Raw genomic sequence first — 25,003 nt, 5'->3', positions numbered from 1 at the left:
ATTTGGGTATATAATATTACATCACACCAGCTATTTTTCACTTCTTTTCAGGATGGGATCACGCATGTAGCATATCCCTTTCCTTGTTTCGCCTTGTCAGAGATGAAATAGCATTGCCAAGCCAAGCCTTGGTGCTTTGATGCTGACGGTGTATGGCCATGAGCGGCTTTAAAACAGCAGCTCCCATGAAATTTCACTTCCCACCAGAGGCGTAATGACTAGTGCTCTTTCTGTTTATAAAAGGCTTCAGCTGTTCTAGCCCTTTCAGCGGTTCTGTCAGGGTGGATAGTAGGAATAATAGAAACCTTGTCACGTGTGTTTTGTGTGATCAGCAGCTGGGCTACCTGCTCCCTGGTCATTCAGATATAGTCAGTTCAAACCTGTCTAGTGGCCACAAATCACTTATTTGACATCAATAGGTGACAGTCGCTTCCTTCAGAGTTAATAATGAGCCTGCAGTAGCACAGTGCTCCCAGCATGGCACAAGGGGATAATCCTGAAGGAGTCCTCTTTCATACAAGACAAAGATCCTGACTGTACGTGGCATATGAGAATGGGGACAGCCCTGGGGAATGCCTATTGGAGGTAATTAGCCTACCTTAAATAGCCCCCTGCAATTTCAATGGGCTATGGTAGCATTCAGCTTAATTTCTTGCCATGTAGAATTGCCATGTGCCATGGTTAGTTGCCAAGTTTTATCCAGAGGTGGCTGTATTTCAGTAGTGGTGATGGGATCCCTCCATGGGTATGTCTGACTGCAGCTTGGAGGGTGCTTCCCAGCTCAGACAGACAGACATATGGTGGCTTGTGCACTTAAAATAGCAGTGTAGCTGGGGGTAGCACGAGCGGTGGCTCAGGCTACCCACCCACGTACATACCCAGTAGGTCTGGGAGGGTTTGTATTTGTAGCACGCTAACTCAAGCAGAGTTGTACTTGTCTGTCTACCCGTGCTGGGAAGTACCCACCCAACTGCCGTGTAAAAGTACCCAAAGTGTGTATGGCGCTCTGGTACCTTTATGTCTCAGTCTGCCCTGGATGGGCAACTCTGCAGCCAGAGACTCAGGAGGAATGCTGTCTTGCTCAGTCACCCAGCATTTTCTCAGGGGACTGCACAGTGAAGTGGGGACACTGATGTTCTGTCAAGGGGAAGACTGTATGCTGTCCTCCGTGCATAGCTGGCCCTGCCTTCAGAGGTAAAGAGGGATGCAGCCACAGTCCCACCATTACCTTAACTCCCTACCTCTTTCAAGTAGCTGGCATCCACCAGAGCACAACCAGGGAAGAGGCTTGTGCTCTACAATGGGATTGCGCTCACCTGTGGAAAAATGGGGTGAAGTCTCCCTGGGCTAAATCCACAAAGGTACTTAGGCATTGCAGAGCCTAACCACTAGGTGCCCTGCCCAGCCCTCCATTCTGAGTTAGACATTTAGGCTCCCCATCAATGCATGAGGGGAGGTAGGCACCCAACACAGGGATCCTGTGAAACCATCAGTGTCATGCAAAAGGAAGGAGACAGGACTAAGGGCCCAGATTCACAAACGTACTTAGGCATCTGCTCCCATTGGTCTGGGCCATTACTTACCTGACAGGCCAGAGGGAGGCACCTCCCTCCACTCAGAATTCTCCACCATGAATCCTCTCCTGACATTAGACACCTGAGCTGGGTAAGCCCATGCCCTAGCAGATGAAACCCAGACCATTCCCCTGAAAGACAAGAGACCTACCCCACTGTAGCCAATAGCCCTGTGTTTATAGCACTCACTTGGAATGTGGGAGACCTGTTTTCAAATCTCCACTCAGATTTGAAACCAGGACTTGAACCCACAAATCCCACATCTAAGGAGAGTTCCTAGCCCACAGGGCATTGTGTATTGTGGGTGGATCTCTCTCAGTCTCTCCCGTTGGAGCTTTCCACTTAGTATAAATAATTGGAGGAGGGCCTTAAACCTGGATTTCCTGCATCCTAAGTGAATACTCTGGCCACTACGCTTGGGGACAGACGCTCACACTCTCGTTTGTGTGATGGCTGATCCTGAAGGTGTGCCCCAACATCTCTGGGGTCGGGCCCCACACGTGAGATTGGTGGGAAACCACTAGCTTGAGAATCCTGCTTTCGAGCTTCAGCTTGAGCAACAATTCTGAGCAGTTCGTTAGCTGTGGGTGGGTATCAGCTGTGAGGCAGCTTTGCACATGCCCACCATCGGAAATGTAGACACTTACCAGGGTAGGCAGGAGCTTAGCGGTAGTTTTGAGCATGCCGGTGGCACCTACCTTGTGGACTGAGGTGCCGAACGAGGCAATTACGCGCCTATGGACCTTTGCGGTTCTAGCTCCTTGCATACAATCTCGTTATCGGCCGCCATGTGCCTTGGAACCCCCCTGGTGAAAGGTGTTGTACAAATGTGGGTGGCTATCATTTGCAAACAAACCTTCCAACTCTGACCGTGAAAGTGCAGTTGGTATTTTAACATGGGCACATTTCCATTTATGTGAAAGGGATGAAAAATCAAGACCTAGGCATAAACCTCTTGTAATACATTTCTTCCCAGATGATTCGTCGAGAGTGAAGCTTTCCAATGTAGATGATGATCCTTGCTCAGATTATATTAATGCAAGCTACATACCAGTAAGTGGCTCAGTGGTGTTTTTTATAGTCCTTGTCTCTCCAATGATAATTTCACCTTCCTATGAAACTTAACATGTAGCTAGATTCTTAGGGCTCCCTCCTTTCATATTTTCACTGGTTTTAACTAAAAGTCTGAGAACTGTTTTTGTGTGTGTTCTGAAAGGCCATGTCTGATTGCCATTCAGTTAACTGAGACTGATTCAGTCAGCTCTTAAAACCTCTTCCCTGGATTGCTATAGTCATATAAGATTGTTGTTATAATTGGCCAAAGACAACTTCTGAAAGGTCACTGTTTTTATACAATTTCTGCAAGAAGCATAGCTATCACTGAGATCATACTTCCGGACTTGTATTGCATCCTGAAAGTGTTTGCACCATGTATTATGGTGAAATGGGCTGAGATTACAGTTGTGCCCTTTGCCAGGGAATTATGATTAATAATAGCAGAGCCCTAACGATCCAGATTTCAATCGAGAGCTCAGTTAATTAACGGCAAACAACAAAACAAAACAGTGGTTCAAAATGCCTAGGGCAGTGCTGAACACAATAGAAAGATGAAAAATCTCTGACTAATTCTAATAAATACCTTCCAGCAATATTTAAATACACTGGCACTTTCTCTTCCTCCTCCCTGCTCCCACCAGCCTTCTGCTTCCAGACTTTAGGGCGTCCTTTAGTTTTCAAGCTGTGGCTGCAGTGAAGATGTTGATGTCATAACAGTGGTGGTTTGTTTGCAGTTGCTATAAGGTCTGTTTTCTGGCATTATAGAAACTAACTGGAATTTCCTGAATTCGTAGGGCAATAATTTTCGCAGGGAATACATTGCGACTCAGGGCCCTTTGCCTGGCACCAAAGATGATTTCTGGAAGATGGCATGGGAACAGAATGTTCACAATATTGTCATGGTAACCCAGTGTGTCGAGAAGGGCCGAGTGAGTAGCGAGGTTTCTTGCTTATTCATTACTATTTTTAAATTTTGTATTTATTATTTGTATGACACTAACACCCACAGACATCAGCTGAGATCAAAGTCCCATTATGCTAGGCAGTGACACATAGTAAGAGACAATGCCTGCCCTTACGAGCTTAGAACCAGGTTTTTGAAGCTATTTAGGCACCTAAATCTCTTTTGATTGCAGTAGGAGTTAGGTGCCTGCATGCCTTTAAACATCTGGCCCTTGTGGCCTAAATAGACAAGACAGAAAAAGGATACGTGGGGAAGCAGAGGCACAAAGAGGTGAAGTGACTAATCCAAGGTAACACACAGCGGGTCAGTGAGAGAGCTAAGAATAGAACCCACTGCACAATGTACAAAGGGTTGAGATATGGGAGGACAAAGGTGGAAATCAATAAAAATAATGAGATAAGCGCCATGCATTATATGTACTTCATAGTCTATTTATTTAAGGTTAGTATATTACAATTATGAAACTTCTCTGGGCCTTACACTTACTTATTTCACTGTCCATGACAACCTCATAAAACTTATAGTGCTGTAATCTGAATATGAGCCACCATAAAAACATCTTCTATGTATGGTACAAAGCAAGTGACTAAACTTGGAAAATCATAAATATTCTTTCCTTCCCTGATGCCCCCATATAGACACACACAGGTAATGGTTACATCCAAGTCCATTGCATTTGTTTTGTGTTTTTTTTTTAAAAGCCAGAGCAGCCTCCCTGCATTCCCAATCACTCTTTAAACCAGAGATTGAATTGCGGGGAAGCATGGGAAGTAGCGGTCCACGCGCCATCTTCTTGAGTTGTCAAGACAAGACTCTACTCACAGCTGATCTTCTTAATATGATCATCCCTCCTCTTTTCATGTGCTTTCATGTGCTTTGATCAACAGTAAAATAGTTAACAATGTTGACATTTAAATTGCAAACATTAGGCTTTATAATTAAGATACCCTTGTCATGAATAAGACAATGCATGCTTCTTTCAGAGCTGTTGTGTCAGGCTTTCTTCAGACTCAGGTAGATATCATTGAATTGGTTCATACTCTGATCATGTATGGTTGTAAGGTTGTCTTTAGCAACTAAAGATGTAAGGTAAGCATGTAAGGTGTAAGGTTGTCTTTAGCAAATAAAAGAGCTAGAGACTTAAGTACTGGTTCACCGAATCAGCCCAGATCAACCTCTGCTTTAAACATAGTCTAAAGAGTGCAAGCAATCATAACTGTATGTAGAAATGCTTTTTGCTGTTTAGGCCCTGACGTAGCAAAGTACTTAAGCAATGCCTAATTCAGTGGGACCTCTTGCATACTTAGTTAAGCACGTGTTTAGGTCCTTTGTTGATTACATGTGCATATGGATTATTTTAGCTGCCTTAATTGTCCATCTACTGATGCATGACTGCTTCTTGCCTCCCTGGAAGCGGGGACAGTTAGGAACCCTGTGCAAAAATTGAGCAGATAAGTTGTTTAAATATGACAGGTTGGCTCCAGCTGTTTGTTATTATTGAAACACTCTTTTCTTTGTCCATACAGGTGAAGTGCGATCATTACTGGCCCCTGGACCAGGATTCCTTGTATTACGGAGACCTGATAGTTGAGATGCTATCTGAGTCAGTGCTTCCGGAATGGACAATAAGAGAGTTTAAAATTTGTAGTGTATGTTTATTTATTTTATTTTATTTTTTAAAAATCTGTTAGGAAAACTTAGAATGGTTAAACCTCACACATCCTGATTGCTCTCCAGTGACCTATTCCCTAGTGACAGCTGTAACAGAACATGATGTTCATTACAAAGACATGGTGTGTTAGAACATCTGCCTCTTAACTGTTCTAATTATCCTTATTTCTGTGATCTGACAGGAAGAGCAGCTTGACTCCAAGAGGCTCATTCGTCACTTTCATTACACAGTATGGCCAGACCATGGAGTTCCAGAGACCACCCAGTCCCTGATCCAATTTGTAAGAACTGTAAGGGATTATATCAACAGGACTCTGGACACCGGACCAACCATTCTGCACTGCAGGTATAAATGAAAGCAGGATGTCATTGGTTCAGGAGTTTTATCAAATATATTTAAAAGATCTCTACTGTTGGTGTCTGTCAGGGGGTAACTTTTGCTTAAATTTCTATAGAACAGCCCAGGCTTTAATCGAGAGACTGTGGGCTAGGTGGTCCAGAGCAGTGTTTGACACACATCCCCTCATCCTGGGAGATGCTGGGTGCCCAACTAGTGGCAGTGAATAACAGTTCTGAGGAGGTCCTGCCTCTGGGTAGGACCACTAGAGCACTGTCCCTGGCACACCTGCTATTCCAGGGGGACCCTCAGCTGCTGCATTCTGGCAGATATTTTAAGTCTCCTTTGCATTGCTGGCTCTGGCCCAAAGTCTCATTACCCCTTTTTAATTAAGAAAAAATGTAACTAGGGGTAAATCAGAGCTGCAAATGTGTGTCCAGATCTTCATAGATGTTTAAGGCCAGAAGGGACCATTGTGACCATCTAATCTGACCTCCTGCATAACACAGGCCAAAGAACCTCACCCAAAAATGTAAAGCTTTGTAGGTTAACTACAACATTTGGGTCCTTATTCAGGGTCATAGTCTGAATCTGCTGGTTCATCTCTAGAAAGAAAACAGCTTGAAGGTCTCCTTACAAACAGATTTGGATATATTGAACTGTCAGCCTAACTTGATCCATAGTGACAAGCAGGAGATATCACAACCAGTTCTTCTGTGACTCCAAACGAAAAATCTAGCTCCACTGTAAACTATTCACATCTGAAATCCTAGAGCTGCCACTTGTATAGTGAGACCAAAGACCATGATGAATCTATAGCAATGCAAATCTGAGTGAAATGTAAAGATGGCGAGAGCTTTGACCCAGTGGGTTTGTATTTTCCATCTCTTTTCAGTGCTGGTGTTGGTAGGACAGGCACATTCATTGCACTGGACCGAATCCTTCAGCAACTAGACTCTAAGGACTCAGTGGATATTTATGGAGCAGTGCATGATCTAAGACTTCACAGGGTTCACATGGTTCAGACAGAGGTAAGCTTTGGATATGGCACAGAACGGCACATCTTCATCATTCATATACTAATAATAGTTTGAACACAGAGAGTGTTTCATCTGAGGATCTCAAAGCACTTCACAACTGTTCATAAATTAGGCCTTGTGGCACCACTGTAAGATAGTTAACAGATACTGTATAGTGTGACCAGATGAGAGGAAGAAAATATCGGGACACATGGGGGGTATCCGCCGGCGGAGCAAAAAAAAAAAAGCCAAGTGCTGCCGGCAGACCGAAATATCGGGACAAATTGCGTCCCAACCAAAGATCGGTCAGGACGTGGGACAAACACCTAAATATCGGGACTGTCTGGATTTTATCGTGACGTCTGGTCACCCTAGTACTGTAGCACTTAGAACCTGATCTAATTCCTGCTGAAGCTAGTGGGAATTTTTTCCATTGCCTTCCATGGAGCTGCATCAGGCCCTTACATATCAAGTTCTATTCACATCTTAGAAATAGGGATCACTTCACCCACCACTGAACTGCAGTCATCCCCATGAATGTAATGCAGCAGACCTTTAACAGCACATTGCACTGGAGTTACTGAGTTATATAAATATATTTGGGGAAGGAACATAAGCATTTAAGTACATTGGAGATGGGCACTAAGATGGATAGCTAGGCGGACGTAAAGGGAGAAAACAATGGAGGATGGAGAAAATTACTCAAGTGTTTATTATTTTAAAACGGTAGCACTCTGACCTTGCAGCTGTGTGGTGTCCTTGTACTTACTGGGCTGACGTGTCCATCTTTCATTATGCTATTGGGAAGAAAGATCAATCTTTTCCTAATGCATTATACAGAAGGGACTGAATCTATTCTGTTAGCACAGGATAAGCAGGTCTTTTATGCTTTTAAAAGTGCAGGAAAATCACTTTCAGAGAATGGTGGCTTAACACTTAGGGACTAATTTAATAACAGAGAGTAATGGACACAGCTTGTACATTGTCTCTGTGGAACGTGATAATAGAGAAATTGGAGTGGGTTTACTGGGCTGTGCAGCCTGATACCAGTGTAGCTTTTTGTTGCAATTCGGAGGTTATGTTATGGGTGGCTAAGTTTGCTGACGTCTGCAAAAGCCGCACATGGGCATGAGAAGACATGAATTTCATTTCAAGGCTATCTTAATCACTGAAGAGCTCTAGTTAGTACAAAGTCAGAGTTTCCCAGACCTGGTTGTGGATCCTCGGGGTCGGCCTGGCAGAAAGTCCCAATCAGATGCCCTACCCAGGTAAAATGTCTGACAGGAGTGTGGAGAACTCATATACTATGCTGTGGAAACAACCCACCACAGCTACCAGCACCTCTTCCATCTTATCCCGAACCCTTGCAGTGATGGCTCGAGTCCCACCTGAGCTCCTGGAGTAGACAGGCTCAATACTGCAAACAGTGAGAATCCCCAGAACAATCCCGGGGTAAAATCGTAGCAAAAATGAGAACTGAATTGAGCCCAGATTAATATTCTGATCTCTTCCCTTCCCAGTTTAGGGAGCGCATCCAGCACAGAAAGAAGTTCTAACAAACCTTTTATAAATGATTTTCTCCTTTTCTTGGTGCTTCTCCCTGTGTTGAAGGTATCCCATAATTCTGGGGTGGAGGTAACTACTACAAGGGTTGTGTTTAGTAAACTATTTTGGGAAGTGCTGGAGTTCCAGGCTCCACTGAACCTGAGGTATCTGGCATGAACCAGATTCATGACTCATGGCTTCATTAGAAAAACTTCCAAAATCCACTTCTGTATTTATGTAAAGAGAAGGTTTTATTTTCACCTATTAATTTGGGAGAGCCCAGGATGGGGAAGGTGGGCAGATGGAAGTGGTCACTCTATTATTTATATTGAAGTAGCACCTTGGCGGGGCGGCAAGTTTGTATAATTCTTGGTGGTGCCCAGAACGGGTCCAAGTCCGCCCCCCCCCCCAACACCTGTCTTGTAAGCCGATATATATTTTTTAAAATAATGTAAAAATGGACTGGAAACCGTAAGCGTTTAACAGTTTCCCTATATTGCACTATATGGGGGTGGGTGGGGGGGATGAGAGCTCTGGCTGGGGATGAAGGGTTTGGGATGTGGGAGGGGCTCAAGGCTAGGGCAGAGGGTTGAAGTGCGAGGGGGTGAGGGCTCTGGCTGGGTGTGCAGGCTCTGGGGTGGGGGGTGGGGCTGGGGATGAGGAGTTTGGGGTGCAGTCAGACTACCCTGGGGCTGGGACCAGAGAAGAGGACTCCACAGTCCCCCCCAACCTGCTCCCCGCTGGCAGCAGTGAGCTCTGGGGGAGGGGGACCTCTCTCTCCCCCCGGCAGCACACTCACCCAGCACAATCAGTGCACCTGCTCCTAGGGACTAGGCTCCTCTCAGGTCCAGGAAGCCCCCTCGCCTCCCCTGTGGTGGCTGCCGGGGAGGGGGAGGAGAGGGCTGCCATCACGTGTGTGCCTCTTCCCCTCCTCCTCAGCTGCCGCCTCAGTCTGCTGCCGGTGCCGCTCCCTTTTGTAGCCAGCAGCGGCTGGCGAGAGAGCGCAGAGCGGAGCAGTAGGGCAGCCGCCCACTGCCCAGGGTGCAGGCAGGGACACTCCGGGGGAGGCACGCATGGGGCCAGGGGAGAGACCCAACCCCGAACATTGGTAGAGCTGAGTCCCCATGCCCTGGATTTGCTGGAGCATGGGCACCATGGGCCCATATAACCTGCCACCCCTGCACTTCAGAGCCCCAGTCATGGAGCAGGGTCCCATTGTGCTTCACAATGTATGGACCCAGAATGAAAAGACAGCCCCTGCGTGAGACATAGATTGTAAACTCCAGACAAGAGACCACAGGAGAGCACAAGGAAACAATGAAATAATATTGGTTAGCATGGTAGGGAGCAGTCTCCACAGCTGCCTAACTGGCAGGGAATCACTGTCCCATTTCACTCACAGCAAGAGCCCTTAGCAGTATCTGCTAACTGAAGATGCTGTGGCCTGGCCAGATTTCCACTGAATAGGTGAGTGGGGTGCAGAATTCTGTTCCCTGGAGACAGCAGCCTTATGTGCATGACAGCAGGTTTCATAATTTTCCCAGAGAGAGGACAGTAGAGAAAAAAGTATAGAGCAACAATTAAACTTGTTATGCAAATGAAGAGAAATTGTTGAAAAAAAATTGTATTCCCCAGGGCAATGATGCCTTTAAGGCAAAGTAAAATTAAAAGCAAGAGCCTTAGTATGAGGACGTATTCACTAATGTCTACGGGTCTATGGGTACTATAATACATTTGTCGTGTAATGCTAGTGTTCCTGTGGTCATTGGTCTGAGAGAATGGCCAGGCATGGGGAATTAGCATTTTATGTATAAGCAAAGGCAACCTGGGTAAATAGCAGATCATATCAGTTAGGTCCTGTCCACACTGGTCAAAACAACATCTTAGCTCCTTTCTAGTAAACTATTCAAACACTATCCTTAGAAAGGAGACAACACAGTTCACTTGGCCTACATAGACAAGGGCTAACCTTTCTGGAAAACTCGGGACGTCACAGCCAATATCATAGTCTAATAAACAGTTTATAGCACATTTAAGTCCTGTCAGCACTGGCAAGGGAAAGAACATAGACTCCTTCTGGTAAAAAACATCCATATTTAAATATAATTTGTTAGAAAAGTATCCCACAGGCTTTCCTTGTCCAGTATAAATAGGGCCTAACTGCACTTCCCTGCTAAGCATGGAAGTAGCCCTGAGCACATCCTACTCTTGTTATCAGGAAGGTAGAAAAACATACTTGACTAGGGCTTATTTCATTGTGTCACATGAGGCTTAATGTTTTGCATGGGTAGCAACAGTGAACTGGAAAGCTGCTATAAAGATCAGTTGTGCAGAACCCAGAATGTCCATGTCACAGGAATTTCTGCTATTTCAAAATTGGTTTAGTTCTGAATCAGAATGAAATGAAATAATTCTGCAATTTCCCAGAAAATTTTGGAAAAATTTCAAGTTTTAAGTCAATGGAAACATTTCATTTTTATTTCAATATTTTAATTTTTTCATTATTTTAACAGTATGAAATGAAAGCTATTTCAAAACTAAAAGTCCATTTTGATTTGGAAAAATTTAAACATTCCATTCCAAATTTGTCAAAACAGAACATTTTGACATTTTTGGAAACTTTTTTTTTTATTTCTTTTTGAAAAGAAATGTTGTTGATATTGACATGCTCCTATAGGAATTTTCAGTTTCAACAAAATGCTGTTTTCCAGTGGAAAAAATTTTCATTGGAGAATTTTCCAAACCCACTCAAATAAAAATCTTATGAAAAAGATCACATTCCTATAACAACTGACATGGCTTTTTATCTCCCTTGGAACAAAGGTGTTGCAAAACACTCCATGTTTTACCATTCAATGGCATCTGAGTGTAAGACCCTCTTACTCCTTTGCAGATTTCACTCATTTCTGACACCTCCCTCCCTCTTTTCTAGTGTCAGTATGTCTATTTACATCAGTGTGTGAGAGACGTGTTAAGAGCAAGAAAGCTACGCAGTGAACAAGAAAATCCCTTGTTTCCAATATATGAAAATGTGAATCCAGAGTATCACAGAGGTAGGTAGGACAAAGTTATTGAATTATAAAGTGTTTCAGATTCACAATTTAATAGCCAGGGACATATTGCATAATCTCTTGCCTGGGTTATTATAACCTCCTGTCAGACTTTCTTTCTCACCTCTGCTCCCTTCCACTCTATCCAAAATGCTGGTGCTACAGTTGTCTTCCTCTCTTGTCACTCTGGCCATCTCATTCTCCTCTCCATTGGCTTCCCCATTAAATCCCAGCTTCACCTCCACACCTAAGTCTCTGATCTCATTTCCTCCTACACCACCCACTCACACCTTATACACCTCCCAGTGCCATCACCTTACTACGCCCTTTAGCTTTCTTTCACACTCTTGCTATTGTACACACTATTAAGATGTCCCCTATGATAGGAACAACCTCCAAGCCTCTCTCCTCCTCATTAAAATTCACTCCACCCAAAAATATTTGCTTCCTCCTTCACTTCACCAACTGTCTGTTCCTGGTTTCCCTTGCATATTCTTACTTCACATCTCACATTTGTCTGGCCCATTTTACTTATAAGCTTGTTGGGAGAGAGAAAATGTTTTATGTTCATGAAACACCATGTGTATTTCCAGTGCAACACAAGTGATTTTTAACAGTAATTAGTGACATTTGCTTTCCATTGTTGATGACCTATCTTCAAAGCCTGGCTTCTTTCTCAAGTGGAAAAGAATTTGGTGATCTGACTCCCACCTCCACATGTGAGAGGCCAAAGACTGAAATAACAGGAGTTGTACAACTCCTGACTGAAGTGTTATGGCGGAGCTGTGAGTGGGAACTTGCTCAGTGCCTCCCTCTTGTCATACCAATCACTAGACAGTGCTGGTGCTCCGCCACTTCTCCACACAGCATATTCATCTGCTAAAGATGAAAATAAAACAGACTGGTGATTTTTCTAATCTGTTTTCCTTGCTTTCAGATGCTGTTTATTCGAGACACTAAGAATGTAACAGACACCTGCTTTTGTGATCACATCTGTTAACTTTGTGTGAGTGAGTGTGAGTGAGTGTGCGTGTGTGTGTGTGTGTGTTTCATGCACTAGAGAAGCGCCAGACATTTCTATTGAAGCTTTGTATAATTTATTGGTCTGGTGATTTTTTTAAAGATATATAATTTAAGTGTAATAGATATTATTGTACATAATTGTATTTTGGTGTTATGTAAATATGTATTTTTTCTATAATGTTTATATTAATATTAAGCTTCAGATAATACTATTTTTCCATACTAAAGTTTTTAGGAACTTTTCTACATAAACTATTTTAAACTGTGTGTCAAAAAGAACTGCTGAGTTTGGAATAGGTTATGTATTGGCACTTAATATACAAGAAAAATCCATTAAGGATAGCCAGCCTTTTTAGCTGACTCAGTGTTCACAAGATGAAATAAGATACATGTTAGATAAAAGATAGTAGTCCTACATAGGAATTCTAAACTTTAAATTGATTGCTGATTGCTTGTGATTTGATCAGAATGGATGAAATCCACAATGCCAGGGCACTGCAATGTACCATTTACCAAAAGCTCATTAACATCCAAATAAAAAACCGTCCACTTCACTATGAGCAACTGTTTCACTGTAATCTAAATGTTAGTGAAAAAATATTAACATATGTTGCCTTGAAGTTTAATAGAACTCGTCTTTTACTCTGATGGGAGGTCAGATTTAGATTTGACCTACATGACTATGTAAATGAATGCATACAGCAGCCAAAGACAATAAATAAACTACACGTACATTCACCCGGACTGACATGCAGAGACTTACTTCTGTGAGGATGCAAAACCTGGCAATTTTTATCCCTCTTTAAAATAAAAGTCATTATCAAGAGAGTTTAAAGAGTAGGCTGGGCTGGATAACATCAGTATAGACCCCCCCAGGAATATACAGATTTACAGATGCCAAAGATGGAAACAGTTTTCACAGTAATAGTGGCATTTAAGCTGCCATGGCTCTTTATTGGAGATCACTTTTCCCTTGAAGATACTGTAATCTGACCACTCCAATCAATAGCATTTGTTTCTTTGTGTTTATAAAAACTCACTTTGAATTAACAGGAAAGGGACTGTTCGCTATTAAAATATAATGAAAGCTTTGTGTAAAGAAAAATCCTTTCCAAAGGAGAAAGGGAAGGCTTGGTAGTTTGGACTGCCTTCCGATCTCCTCTCACACAGGTTATCTGGCGAAAGCTTAGCCTGCCACAAGACAAAAATTTAGAATATTTTTGTTGAAAGGAAGGGGCAGAGCTGTTTGGAGGAGAACTTGTTCAAATAAGCCTCTGATGCTGTAAATTCCCTGTTCTTTGGCATGTCAGTACCCCCACTGCAGGCTGTGTGGCCCATAGAGTTTAATACTGTCCCAGCCAGCACTTCAGGAGAGCCCCAGCTGTGAGGAGAAAACAGCTCCTGGTCCACAGAATTAAAATAAAATCATGTATTAGGGTTGAGAAGAAGGAACCGAGCCTCAGGTTCCAGGAAGAGAGAAGGACATAGGCCTTTTTTTTGCATCTCTGCATGCTGGGGTAGTCCCTCCCTGCTGCAGAAATACCCATGAAGGTGACAATGGAAGAGCAGAGGAAAACGCCAAGGCTGCCCTTGCAGAATTTTCCTCAAATTTTCCACTCAGTGGAGTGGGTGCATTTGGCCAACACAGAACAAGCAGGGATTTCTACTCAAAAACACTGCAGGTCACCCAAATTCCGCTAGACAGACAGGACCATCCGTACAGTCCCTGTGCCTCGCCACTCACTCTGGCATCCCCTATTCCTTACCAGACACCCTTCCTGCAGCTGCTCTAGAGACCTCCCTTTATACAAGGTTTCACAGCTGCTCAAAAGCTTTAAGCTGCTTTAACTGTTTGGACAATTCTGTGTGACAATGACTTTGATTCCCTGGCCTGTGGACCCCTTGCTCCACAGGTGAACCCCCAGACAAACAGAGTTTAGCCATAAAGCAAGTGCGTGTGCGCGCACACACGCACACTCTCACTCACTCTCTTGCTCTCACTTACTTTATCCATAAAGCCACCACTAGCCTTCTTTATGTGCGCTGGAGTCCATCCTCATCTACTTCCCTGCTTTTTGCAGCAGTGATTGAAGCATGAGGTTAGTTACCATCAGTACAATTACACTTCGAAGGAATATCAAATGTACCATATACCCTATTCCTCACGAGCTAGTACCATGTCATTTTTTTCTGCTAAGGAACTGAAACCTGTTCAATAGTGTACGCTTGGCGGGCACGAGTCAATGATTGTAAATGGTGTATATATGTAGTTCATGGTTTTCAAAAGCCTACAAAGCATATTCCTCTTTTTAAAGTTGTTTTCCTGCCGCTATGCCTGCAACGTGCACAGATCAGCAGCCAAAACATGATGTCGTAGCCAAAGTCTGTTTTCATCATTTCTTTATGCTAACAGTACCTCTAGGTCATGAACTTTTGCCTCCCGTCATTTAATAAAGTGATGAGCAGCCCTAAACGGTCGCATACAGTGCTCTTGAACAGCTTCCCATTTCTCCCTAGATATGTGACAATGCGCGCACGCACACACACACACACACACACTCTCTCTCTCTCTCTCTCTCTGACTGGTTCTGCATGCTAGCTAATAAGCTGACATAGTCATATGGAGCCAGTATAACTAAGAACAAATAAATGGCAGAAGCGCTGTAATATTTTTGGTGCAAGCCACCAGTTAGTATAATTAATTATATTTATTGTGCCTTGAAGTAGAATGCCAGAACCGATAGGGAACTGTTAAAGCAAAAGGCTGGACTATAAGGAACTGCAGTACTGAAGAAAGACAGGTGTTAAGGAAAATAATCTTCAACTGAAGATTTGTATATACTGTATGGCTAAGAATCCCCTTCTTGATGGTTTCCAATTGTAAGGTTAAAAAGCAACACTCGATGTTGTTAACCCTTGAGCTAGGATTTGCACAGTTGGGGCCCAAGCTTGTAAATCTCCCTCACCCCCACCCCCCAATGTGACTAGTCCAATTAATGGCAATGGGACTATTTACATGAGCAATGGCACTTACGTACATCATCATTTGCAGGACTGGGCCCTTCGTTAACCATTTTTTTGATTGACAGGTATTTAATAACAATTGTGATGAATTGTTTTAGTCTGTGCAATACCAATGCAAGGCCTACTACCTATTTTAGCAAAAACTTTCATATAACATAGCTAGAGATTTAGAGAAGAGTTTTTTTTTATTTTTTTTAATTACAACTAGGTCATTGAAATAAATGATTGCAATAGACACACTGTGACGATGTCATGAAAGTGCAACTCTATAAATTATATCTGCTGCTATAGTTATTTATATGGCTTAAAGGTGCTTGATAAATGCCTGCCAAAAAAAGTACTCCTTAGGCCGCTACATAAAGAATTTCCCTTCAGCTGTAGTGCCCATAAAGACCTAAGAGCGGCTTTGTGTTCAGCTTACATAATATGCCATGGAGTTGATGCTGTGCCTTGGAAAGCAAAGTGCTGCAACAATAGACAGCAAAGTGAGACCAAGTACAATTCACAGTTACTATGCCTAAACTGCGTGGCAATGGCCTGAGAGTTACCATCTGGGAAAAGGGGAGGGGGGGGGTGAGCTGCGGTGACTTGTCCAAGAGCCATAGATTGTAGCTACTCATGTGTAATACTGAGGTATGGCTTACAGCAACTGCATGTCTTTGTACACAATGCACTAGCCATAACTAGCATGGCTCGCAATTGCATACAATTAGTTGCCTGTCTGGCAATGCTTCAAGGACATTCAGTTGTGTGAATAGGCTGAAGCATAAGATGACAGTCATTTTTCTTGATGACCCTGTGCTCAGCGACAGCCTTCTGAGCATTGTATTCTGGGTCCCATTGTCCCTGGAGGGTGCATCTCTGAATTAAAGATGAGGTTGCACTAGCAGGCTCCCTGTGGCCTGTTGTCCTGTGCCCAGCCGCTTTCTAGCTGGTGTAGTGACACTCCTGTGGCACCACGCTGCACAAAGTAAAAGCAGCTTGTTACTCATGACCTAGCAGATCAATGAACTAGATAAGATTGGCCTTGTTGAATGACTGTAGCAGAAAATACATAGGACTATGGACTAGTGTGGAACTGTGGTATAGAGTATCAGTAACGCTGGGTGAGTAATTTGCAGGTTGGCTTTTTTTTTTTGTTTAATTTGAAAGCTAAAAACCATATAGTAAGTCAAGTCAAGTAGCTGACTGTAGAGTGTCCTCAAATGGCACACTAGTTTACATTGCTAAACAATTTTTTTTAAGTCATAAATTCTGTGCCTGGGTGAAGTTTCAGAAAAATGGCTGCAGAAAATATTCCATTTTCATATGCTATATAATTATTCATATTTATGTTTCTAACAAACACTAGGTGAGCACAGAACTATGCTACTATTGTTTATTTATGTATTTGTTACGTATACTTTTATATTTTTAACTCCAGTCTACAAAGCAAATATATTTGAGTGTATTTAACACATCGTTCATGAATAAAACAGTTCATTTAAGTTCATGTCCTCGTCTTCTATTGGACTGCTTTTGCTTTATGGATTTGTGTTGTCCTGCTGTTTAGGAAAAAGGTCATAAGTGAGTTTGATTTTTAAATGAGACAGTCTTCAGAGAACATTAAATTCATCAAAGACTGTTGCCTTAAATTTTTTCTGCTCGACTGTGCGCGAGCGAGAGAAGTACATACACCATATGCTATTGAGTGGTGCTTGCTTTTTCCTCCCAAATACTTTTCTCTTGGCCGTTAGTAACCAGTGTGCACTCTCTTATCCAAAGGTCATTTTTTCAGCTGTAGTGTAGCTCAGATGCTTGAGCTCCTGCTCTTTCATAGACGTGCCACAAGGCACCGGTACCAATTAGGACAGATCCTCAGCTAATGTAAATGGGCATCACTTCATTGACTGCAGAGGAGCAACATAAGTTTACACCAAGATTTGAACCATGCTAGTTAACAACGAGCTTTTTTGCCTTTAACGACATTATTTTGCTTGCAGGCCTAATATTACTAAGTAAGTCAAGCAAGTATTTTAGCTGAGATGGCCTGTATTTGCAATTTGCTGTTAAGAACAGGCCGTTCTGTTTATTTGAAGGGAATAGTGACATTTGGCTACCATTTGGTATTCACCAGTGCCGCTAAAGCTACTGCTACACGCGAAGCAGTGGGTGTGATTTCCTGCTTTCATAGGCAGACTTGTACTCGCTCTCATTGAGCTAGTTCACTAAAAATAGCAGTGTGGCCACACTAGCATTGGCAGCGGCTTCATGAGCTAGGGGCCCCCATGTACAAACCCACCTGGATCCCCCCATGGGCATGCAGTCATGGGGGTAGCCCATGCCGCCGCTACCTGTGCTACTGCAGCTAAACATCTATTTTAACAGTGAGTGCTAGCGTGAGCATGTCACCCCCTCTCCCCAGCTCCAAGGGTAGCAGTAGCCATAGGTGATGTGTGGGGAGGCCTAAAAGTCAGCTGGAAGGTCTATGCATGAGATACGGGGCTTACCTCTCAGTCACACTGTGCTGAACCACACACATCTACAAACCAATAGCACTGAGGCACTGGTAGAAGGCACTCTGTTCCATAGCTTGGCAAATGTCACTAATGTAGCAGAAAGGAATAAAGCTTAATCTTGCTCTAGATCAATGGGTCTCAACCTATTAATCATTGTGGGCTGCAGGTTGAGAACCACCGCCCCCTCTCTCCTCCCCCACAACCCTCCTCCTACATACCCTGCTATGCCCCGTGCCCCTAGCCCAGAGACCCCTCCACAGAGTGGGGCCAGATGCGGCCCCTGGTGGCAATGCCGGGTGGCAGGGACCCCGGACCCTGTTGTGAGGCGCCGGACATCAGCCCCGACCCAACCTTGACCCCCGCCATGCGGGGCCTGCCAGCAGTCCCAACCCTGAACCTTGCCACTAACCCTGACCCCTGTCATGTGGGACCGGCTGGCAGCCCCGACCCTGGCTCTTGCTTCGCAGGGTCAGGCAGCAGCCCCAACGTGGATGCTGGTGTGTGGGGCTGGGCGGTAGCTCCAACCCGGACCCCACCGCATGGCAGCCCCGACCCTGGACCTCACCACCCTTTAGCACACAGCAGGGCTGCTCTAGATCCCTGTTGGAAAAAGACCCAGCAGGACTATATTATTTTGTTTCTGGACTTTAAAAATGTAGGTTTCCCAGGACAGGGCAACTACAGAGAAAATATTACCAAAATCCAATGCAAGCCCCAGAGCACAGTCATATTAGCTTTTTATAGAGATAGGATGGAGCACTTTCTAGCCTGGGCATCACACCTGGCTGCTTACTAGGTGGCCTGTTTCTCATCCCTGTGCTGCGCTACTCGGCCTGTGTCTAGGTTAGTCATTTTTCCTTCGTAGTCATGGTCATCTATGGCAGCTGGTGCACCAAACCTGGGCAGAGCTATGACTGTCACACACCTTGTTTCTTGCTCTTCTTCATGGCAAAGGCAATATGTCAGTGAAGAGCGTCAGATATTACCAATGTAGGGTGACCAGACATCCCGATATTTCGCAGCACTCTGGTTTTTTTTTTTGCTCCACTGGTGACCCTCCCTCCCCCAACCCCTCCCATGTGTCCCGATATTTTCTTCCTCTCATCTGGTCACCCTATACTAATGAGGCCTTTATAATGCCCTCATTTAAAGTATATCTACATACTTTACCTCATGGAAAAACCCTTTCAGTTCCAGAACAATGCCACCCCCGCCCCAAAGCTGAGTGGCTAGCGTGCCCATCAATGAGATGCAAGCCCTCCATTCAAATCCTAAGTCTGGCTGAGGTGGAGCAGGGACTTGCACGAAGGGCTTCCAGTTGAGTGTGCTAACCATTGGGCTAGCTGATAGCTCACCTCCAACCCAGGTTTTCTCATTTTGCCTGTTGACGATAGTTCATGTTCTATAAAATATCAAATAGGCATTGGGCCAAGGCAGATGAACTGAATATCCCAGCATTGGTGCTGGAATTAGGGGTGCTTCTGCCACCTCCTCCCGCTCCCACGATCCCTCCCTGCTTCATGAGGTTTCCATCATGTACAGGGTTTACAATTTGGTTCAATGGCTCACAGCACCCCCGCTGTATGAATTGTTCCAGCACCCCGTAGCCCAGTGCTTAGGGCACTTATCCAGGAGGTGAGCAACATGGCTTCAAGCCCCTTGCTCCAGCTCAGGCAGAGTAGGGACTTGAACCCACCGATGACCCAGGGCTTTCTGCTTGGCCTGCCATGTGGGAGAGGAAGGGAAGGGCCCTCACCCCGGCACACTTGGCCCCTGTACCTGGCAGATGGGCCCAGGCTGGAAGGTCACTTCTCACACCTGTGCAGAGTGGCTGCCTGAGAGCCAGGCTGGAGAGGTGGCAGCAGGCCTACCCCACGTGGGCCAGGCTGCAGGGACAGGCTGAGCGAATCAGAGTCTTCCCACCCCCACCTCCCCCGGCATGTTTCTGGCTCATTTGGCCCCTGTCCCTGGCAGCTGGGCCGGGGGGGGCAGGGGGGGGGCGTGAGCTGCTGCCCCAGCAGAGCTCTCTCTCTCAGGCAGCTGCTGTGCCGCACAGAGCAGCGACCTGGAGCGGCCGGCTTCGGCCGCTTGAGAAGGCGCTCCGTCCTGCTCCCCGCCTGGGCCCAGCTGCCAGGGAGAATGGCCCAACGTGCTCGGGGAGGCACAGCAGGAGAAAGAGAGAGCCCCCTTCACCCCCTGCTGGTAACATAAGAGCATGGCAGCCCCAGGCTGGGTGCGGCGGGGGGAGAGGTAGGGGTCACTGGGCAGAGGAGATGTGGGCTGGTCACACATCTTCCTGTTCGATTGTGCCCATCTCTCCCCCCCTCCCCCCAGTGGGGGGCACAAGTTGTCTATGTTTGAACCTGTCGCCCCCCATATTCAGGGGCAGTGTTCTAACCATGGGCTATTAGGTATAAGGGGGGAGGGCTCTTCCTCTATAGGGCATGATCTAGTGGAGATGCTCAGAGCAGGCCTACCTCATTGGGCCCTTCAGGGGTTTACCTAGCTGTAGGTGCCTGCTGGATTGTGTGTGAGCTAGGCAGGTGTCAAGATTCAGGCAGCGGGGTGCACATACCCACTCAGAAATTTAAGCGGCTGGGGTATTTGACTGACAGAGACGTAGGCACCTACCAAGTTAGGCACCAGCTTATCAGGGGTTTTGAGGCTCTACATTTTGGATTTAGATGCCTAAATCCCAGCATAGATAGAGCTCATAGCCCTTATGTGTAGGGTTAGTGAGCCCACTGTGCCTTCAGTCACAGCCCCACACCCAAACAATTACCCACTCCAGAATCCCTCCATCTTCTCCCAGGCGCGATGGCTCTGTGCTCTGAAGAACATAGGAGCTCCCCGTGCTGTCGCTCTGCAGCCTGCCCCTCCCTGCACAGTAGAACTACAGTAGCTAAGCACCAAGCTGTTTAAGGGATTTACTCAACTTTGTATGAGAAATCTGTGGCTGACCTCAGGTAACCAGACAGCAAGTGTGAAAAATGGGGACATGGGTAATAGACGCCTATATATGACAAAGCCCGGCTATCAGGATTGTCCCTACAAAGTCAGGACAGCTGGTCAGCTGCTGACACAGGAATTGAACCTAGTTTCCCTGCAGCCTAGTCCACGCTAGCCTAGCTACTTGGCCATCCTTCTGACCCACTTGCAGCTGGTAAGCATCAAAGATTTTCAACAAACGTGGGAGCAGTGCAAGACTATGAAGGCTCAAAAAAGTGAGCTAGTTGTTAGGAAGACCCCTCCTGCAGGAGGAGAGCAATGAAAGGAAACAAAAATGGATGGCTTTAAGAGTGAGCCACTATGAGAGACTATCCAAAAAGGAGCGAATGGAGAATGCATTTGGCTGATATTTCAGTTGCATTTGCTTGCATTTTCACAGAGCTGGGGGCTGTGGTGTAGGGCTACAATAGCAGAATTCACTGTGAAATTTTTAATAGATTAAAACTATGAAGATCTTCTGAAGAGCTTTTATAAACAGATGCCGGGGAAGCAGCACTGGGCCCTGTGGCAAAACACCCAGTGACTTTAATGGGAACAGGATTGTGGCCAGAAAAAGCAATTTGGTTTTATTTCCTATCCTACTGCGAGTAGAGAAATATGAAAAGAGCAAGGGGGTTAGTAGCAATACAGAGGGGAAAGCCAATGCCTTCCTGAAGAAAAACACATACCATATACTGTGTAGTAATAGTACCAGAATACATCTCAGTGTAAGCTGAGCTATACCGTAGACATAATTACTAACAACTAATTAAAGGCAGAAAAATAAAATAAAGTTTCTCAAATGCCGCACACTGCTCGGGAAGGAAAATGTAATGCAAATAAGAGAGAGAGACAAACAAGTTCACATGTTAATTGGGGGCATTTTAATTGCCTGTCACAGTGATTTCACTATTGTTATTTTAGACTAAGTAAAAATGAAGAAACACAGGGTAACAAAGAATGTTATTCAATGTAGAAAGCATCAAACAACATGAGAGAATATGGGTTCAAGATGTGATAAATGCAACCAGCCAGTTAGCTTACCACTGTATCTGAAAGATGCCTGGAGTCAAAAGAAAGAAAAAGATTTTTTGAGTATCAGACGTTTAGCGAATGAGCTAACAGAAACTGAATCCATGCAAGGAAGGTTGGGGAGAACTAAAAATATCGAAGCAGATGTTGAGTTCTCTCAACTCCCCTTGACTTTTAAATGAGAATTGAGGATGTGCAGCATTTCTCAACATCTGGCCAAACTTGGCGGGAACAATATTCACTCTTTACAGTGTTGGAAACAGCAATAGGAAGAGTAGAAAACCCATCACAGCCTTGTTTTAACAAGTTCTTAAACATGTGAGTATTTCCATTTGCCTCAGTGGGACGAGGCTAAAATGCCTTGTTGAATCAGGGACCACATGAGGAAAAGTGTAACAATCAGGAAATTTTGGGCCTAATTCTGCCACCTTATTCATAGTTCAAATACCTCATTTGGAGCTCAGTGAGACTAAAGACAGCCCGTGAACTATGGGGATGGGAGAGGTGAGGCAAGTAAAGGACAATGGGTAAAGCCCCAAAGCACCTCCACAAACAATATTTAAATTGACATTTTGATTGAGCTTTCTTCACCCATCAATGCAACATAACAAAACAGTTAAGCTAAGAGCATGAACAATTACAAATAATATGTGACATACAACCCAAGGCCAAGGACAATGCGTTCTTACTGAAATCTCAGTACTGGCTGTGATTTTGGCATTACCAACAAAACCCCAATGACTATATGCAATTGAGCGCTGATTCTCCTCCCATTGAAGTGAATGGCAAAACTGCCATTGACTTTAGTGGGTTCAGGATCAGGCCCTTAATTGGTAACCAGAAAGTGGGGGAAACTAGTTTTTTTCAATAAAAGTCCCCTATTGTATAGAACTACTGTGCACGTACATATTATTATTTGTAGCATGGTAGGCAAGAAGGACACAAACAAAGTGGGGAAAGAGATACAAGGGTATAATAAATACATGATGGCAAATGGACGCAGAAGACGGGGGGAAAACTGTCCCTTTCTGCAAAGAATGAAAATAGTAGATTTTAAAAATAAAAGTAGAATAAAAGAGCAGTGATCTCCCATTAATTTGCATGTATTTGCTAATCAGAATGGTGACTGTGAAGCAGGGAGGAATTACAAGGTATTGCATACAAGTGACAATTGGTTATGGAAAGAATACGCAGATATCTTGTGAACTATAAGACAGAACACCACACATGAGAGGCTAAGAAAATTGGGGAAGAACTGGGAAGGCCAAAGGGTGTTGTAAAGCCACGTATGCCCCTCAACCCCAAGCCACACTCTGACACATCTGGGAATCTGATCCAAGATATTTTAAACTGCAGATTAGAAACTATATTTTTGGGAGGACTGGATTGCTCAGAGGCTTATAAATGGGCTATGGCCTATTTTGCTGCTAGATTACCAGTTCAAATCCGTTTGCATGCACATCCAAGGGAAGAACTTGACTCACAATGTTTTTATATAGACATACATACACACACACACACACCCAGAGCAGACAAACATTCCCTTACCTACACCTCCTCATTTTCGTTTCTTCTCTATTACTTAACTGTGTAATTAAATTATGCAACTCAGGAAAGTGTTTTGGAACCCAGATGGTATGCAAGATGCTATACAAAGTAATGTTGTATTTTAAAGTTTTATTGCAGGCCACACTCTCCAATCTGGTTGGTATATGGCCACGGAATGAATTGCTTATTAAAGGCTGCTTGTGTGATAGTTGTCTGCTAGAGAAAATTAATAGCCCTTGAGCCTCCAACTTGATATTCAGAACTGAATAATCAATCACACATTTCACAGAGTACTGTTGCAAATCTTGTTCTGACCGCACAGAAATAGGGTCCAAGCTTGAAGTCGATGCTGACATCCAAGGCATGCCAGATGTCATGACAAAGAGGAAAATTGGTTCTTAAAACAAGAGATCACTGAGCCAAAGGACAAACCACGTGCAAGTCTGGAAAGCCAGGGAAAGGCCCAGCAAGTGAGGATAAATAATATGAAGTGGGAGAAGCTACAGTACAGCTCTGAAGGTGAGACTGTAAATTCGTGAGCCTTTCCTTGGGTCCTCCATGGGCTTTTAATATATAAAGCTGAAATTCATTAGGAATAAATTTATAAATCTATATTATAACTACTCTTTTATCATTTGTTTTCTTCTGTGCAGAGAGGGACTATAGACCTCTAAATACTGGTACCGTATTGCATACAAAAGAGTCTCCCTTCCCCCACCATTCTAAGCTTTTCTTGACATTAGACTGATTTTCTTTACCTGTATGAGCACTGGAATAGTTCCACTGGGGAGAGCAACGGCAGGTGAGCTAGCGTAAACCAGTTGCCCATATCTGTCAGCATTAAAACACCTTGTCAGCTAGACCTAAGCACGAAGATTAAAATGCTAGTGAGCCAGCCAGGCTTCCACCACTGATGGAGCTGCACCAGTGGCAGCACTGGTGGGAAATTAAAGAAAAAAGTCTACCAGATTCACAGCCTAGGAAACGGACCCGTTGCTGACATGAATTGTCAGCACCAGGTCCTCCAGAATCAGGGTTGAGAATATAGATGGGCCAAAGCTCTTTTCAGGACCCATACAGTCCACCAATTTGCACAAGTTTCAGTCACACTGTCTGAAATGGTGCTGTAAACTGTTCTCTGCCCTCTCTGCAACAGTAGTTAAAACAATGTCCGTTTTAGATGGGACCCACTATTGACAACCATTATCACCAGCAGGTCAATTTCCTAGCATAGATGGAGCTAAGCTGACTTCAGTCTCAGAGAGGCTCATGTGCAGAGAGAGTTTAAACAGCTAAGCTAAATAACAGCAGACGTTTAGAAAAGGGATAACAGACAAATGTGTGAGTCATACAGTGCATGTAACAAACATCATTAGACAAAAAAGGAAAGGCAGCATTAGACTGAACGGTAAGAAGGGAATAAAATAAAAGCAAAGGAAGCGTACTGTCTTCATTCCCTACGAGACTGCGAGTGCCCCCCTGGCTAGTGTTATGAACACTGCAGTTTCAAAGTCAAAGCCACATACATATATAAAATGCTGTGTTAGATGGAGCTTTTGCTCTAAGGTGAAACTGACAAGCTGGGGTGTTCTGCTCCTTTGGGAGTAGCACATCTATGAATAGTGCAGATGTCCAGTGGAATGGGCTGGGCACTCCACAGCGACACTCGGAGGG

The 25,003-nt window shown here is 44.4% G+C and overlaps 1 protein-coding gene across 2 annotated transcripts in view; it reads left to right on the top strand.

Annotated features, from left to right (window-relative positions):
- Positions 1–12,799, top strand: part of PTPRB (protein tyrosine phosphatase receptor type B) — an 85,433-nt gene extending 72,634 nt beyond the window's left edge. For both annotated transcript variants that reach the window (XM_054026402.1, XM_054026411.1), the window contains 7 exons: positions 2,551–2,627; positions 3,425–3,559; positions 5,121–5,243; positions 5,448–5,611; positions 6,498–6,633; positions 11,099–11,219; positions 12,154–12,799. In XM_054026402.1, coding sequence (XP_053882377.1) covers positions 2,551–2,627; positions 3,425–3,559; positions 5,121–5,243; positions 5,448–5,611; positions 6,498–6,633; positions 11,099–11,219; positions 12,154–12,176 — 779 coding nt within the window. In that variant the 3' untranslated portion in view covers positions 12,177–12,799. The remainder of the gene's footprint in view (positions 1–2,550; positions 2,628–3,424; positions 3,560–5,120; positions 5,244–5,447; positions 5,612–6,497; positions 6,634–11,098; positions 11,220–12,153) is intronic.
- Positions 12,800–25,003: the final 12,204 nt, after the last annotated feature.

The sequence above is a fragment of the Malaclemys terrapin genome, chromosome 1 (genome assembly GCF_027887155.1).
Source record: "Malaclemys terrapin pileata isolate rMalTer1 chromosome 1, rMalTer1.hap1, whole genome shotgun sequence".
NCBI lineage: Eukaryota > Metazoa > Chordata > Testudines > Emydidae > Malaclemys > Malaclemys terrapin.
The sequence above is the reverse complement of the archived record's forward strand: the minus strand, read 5'-3'. Positions and strand labels throughout refer to the sequence as shown.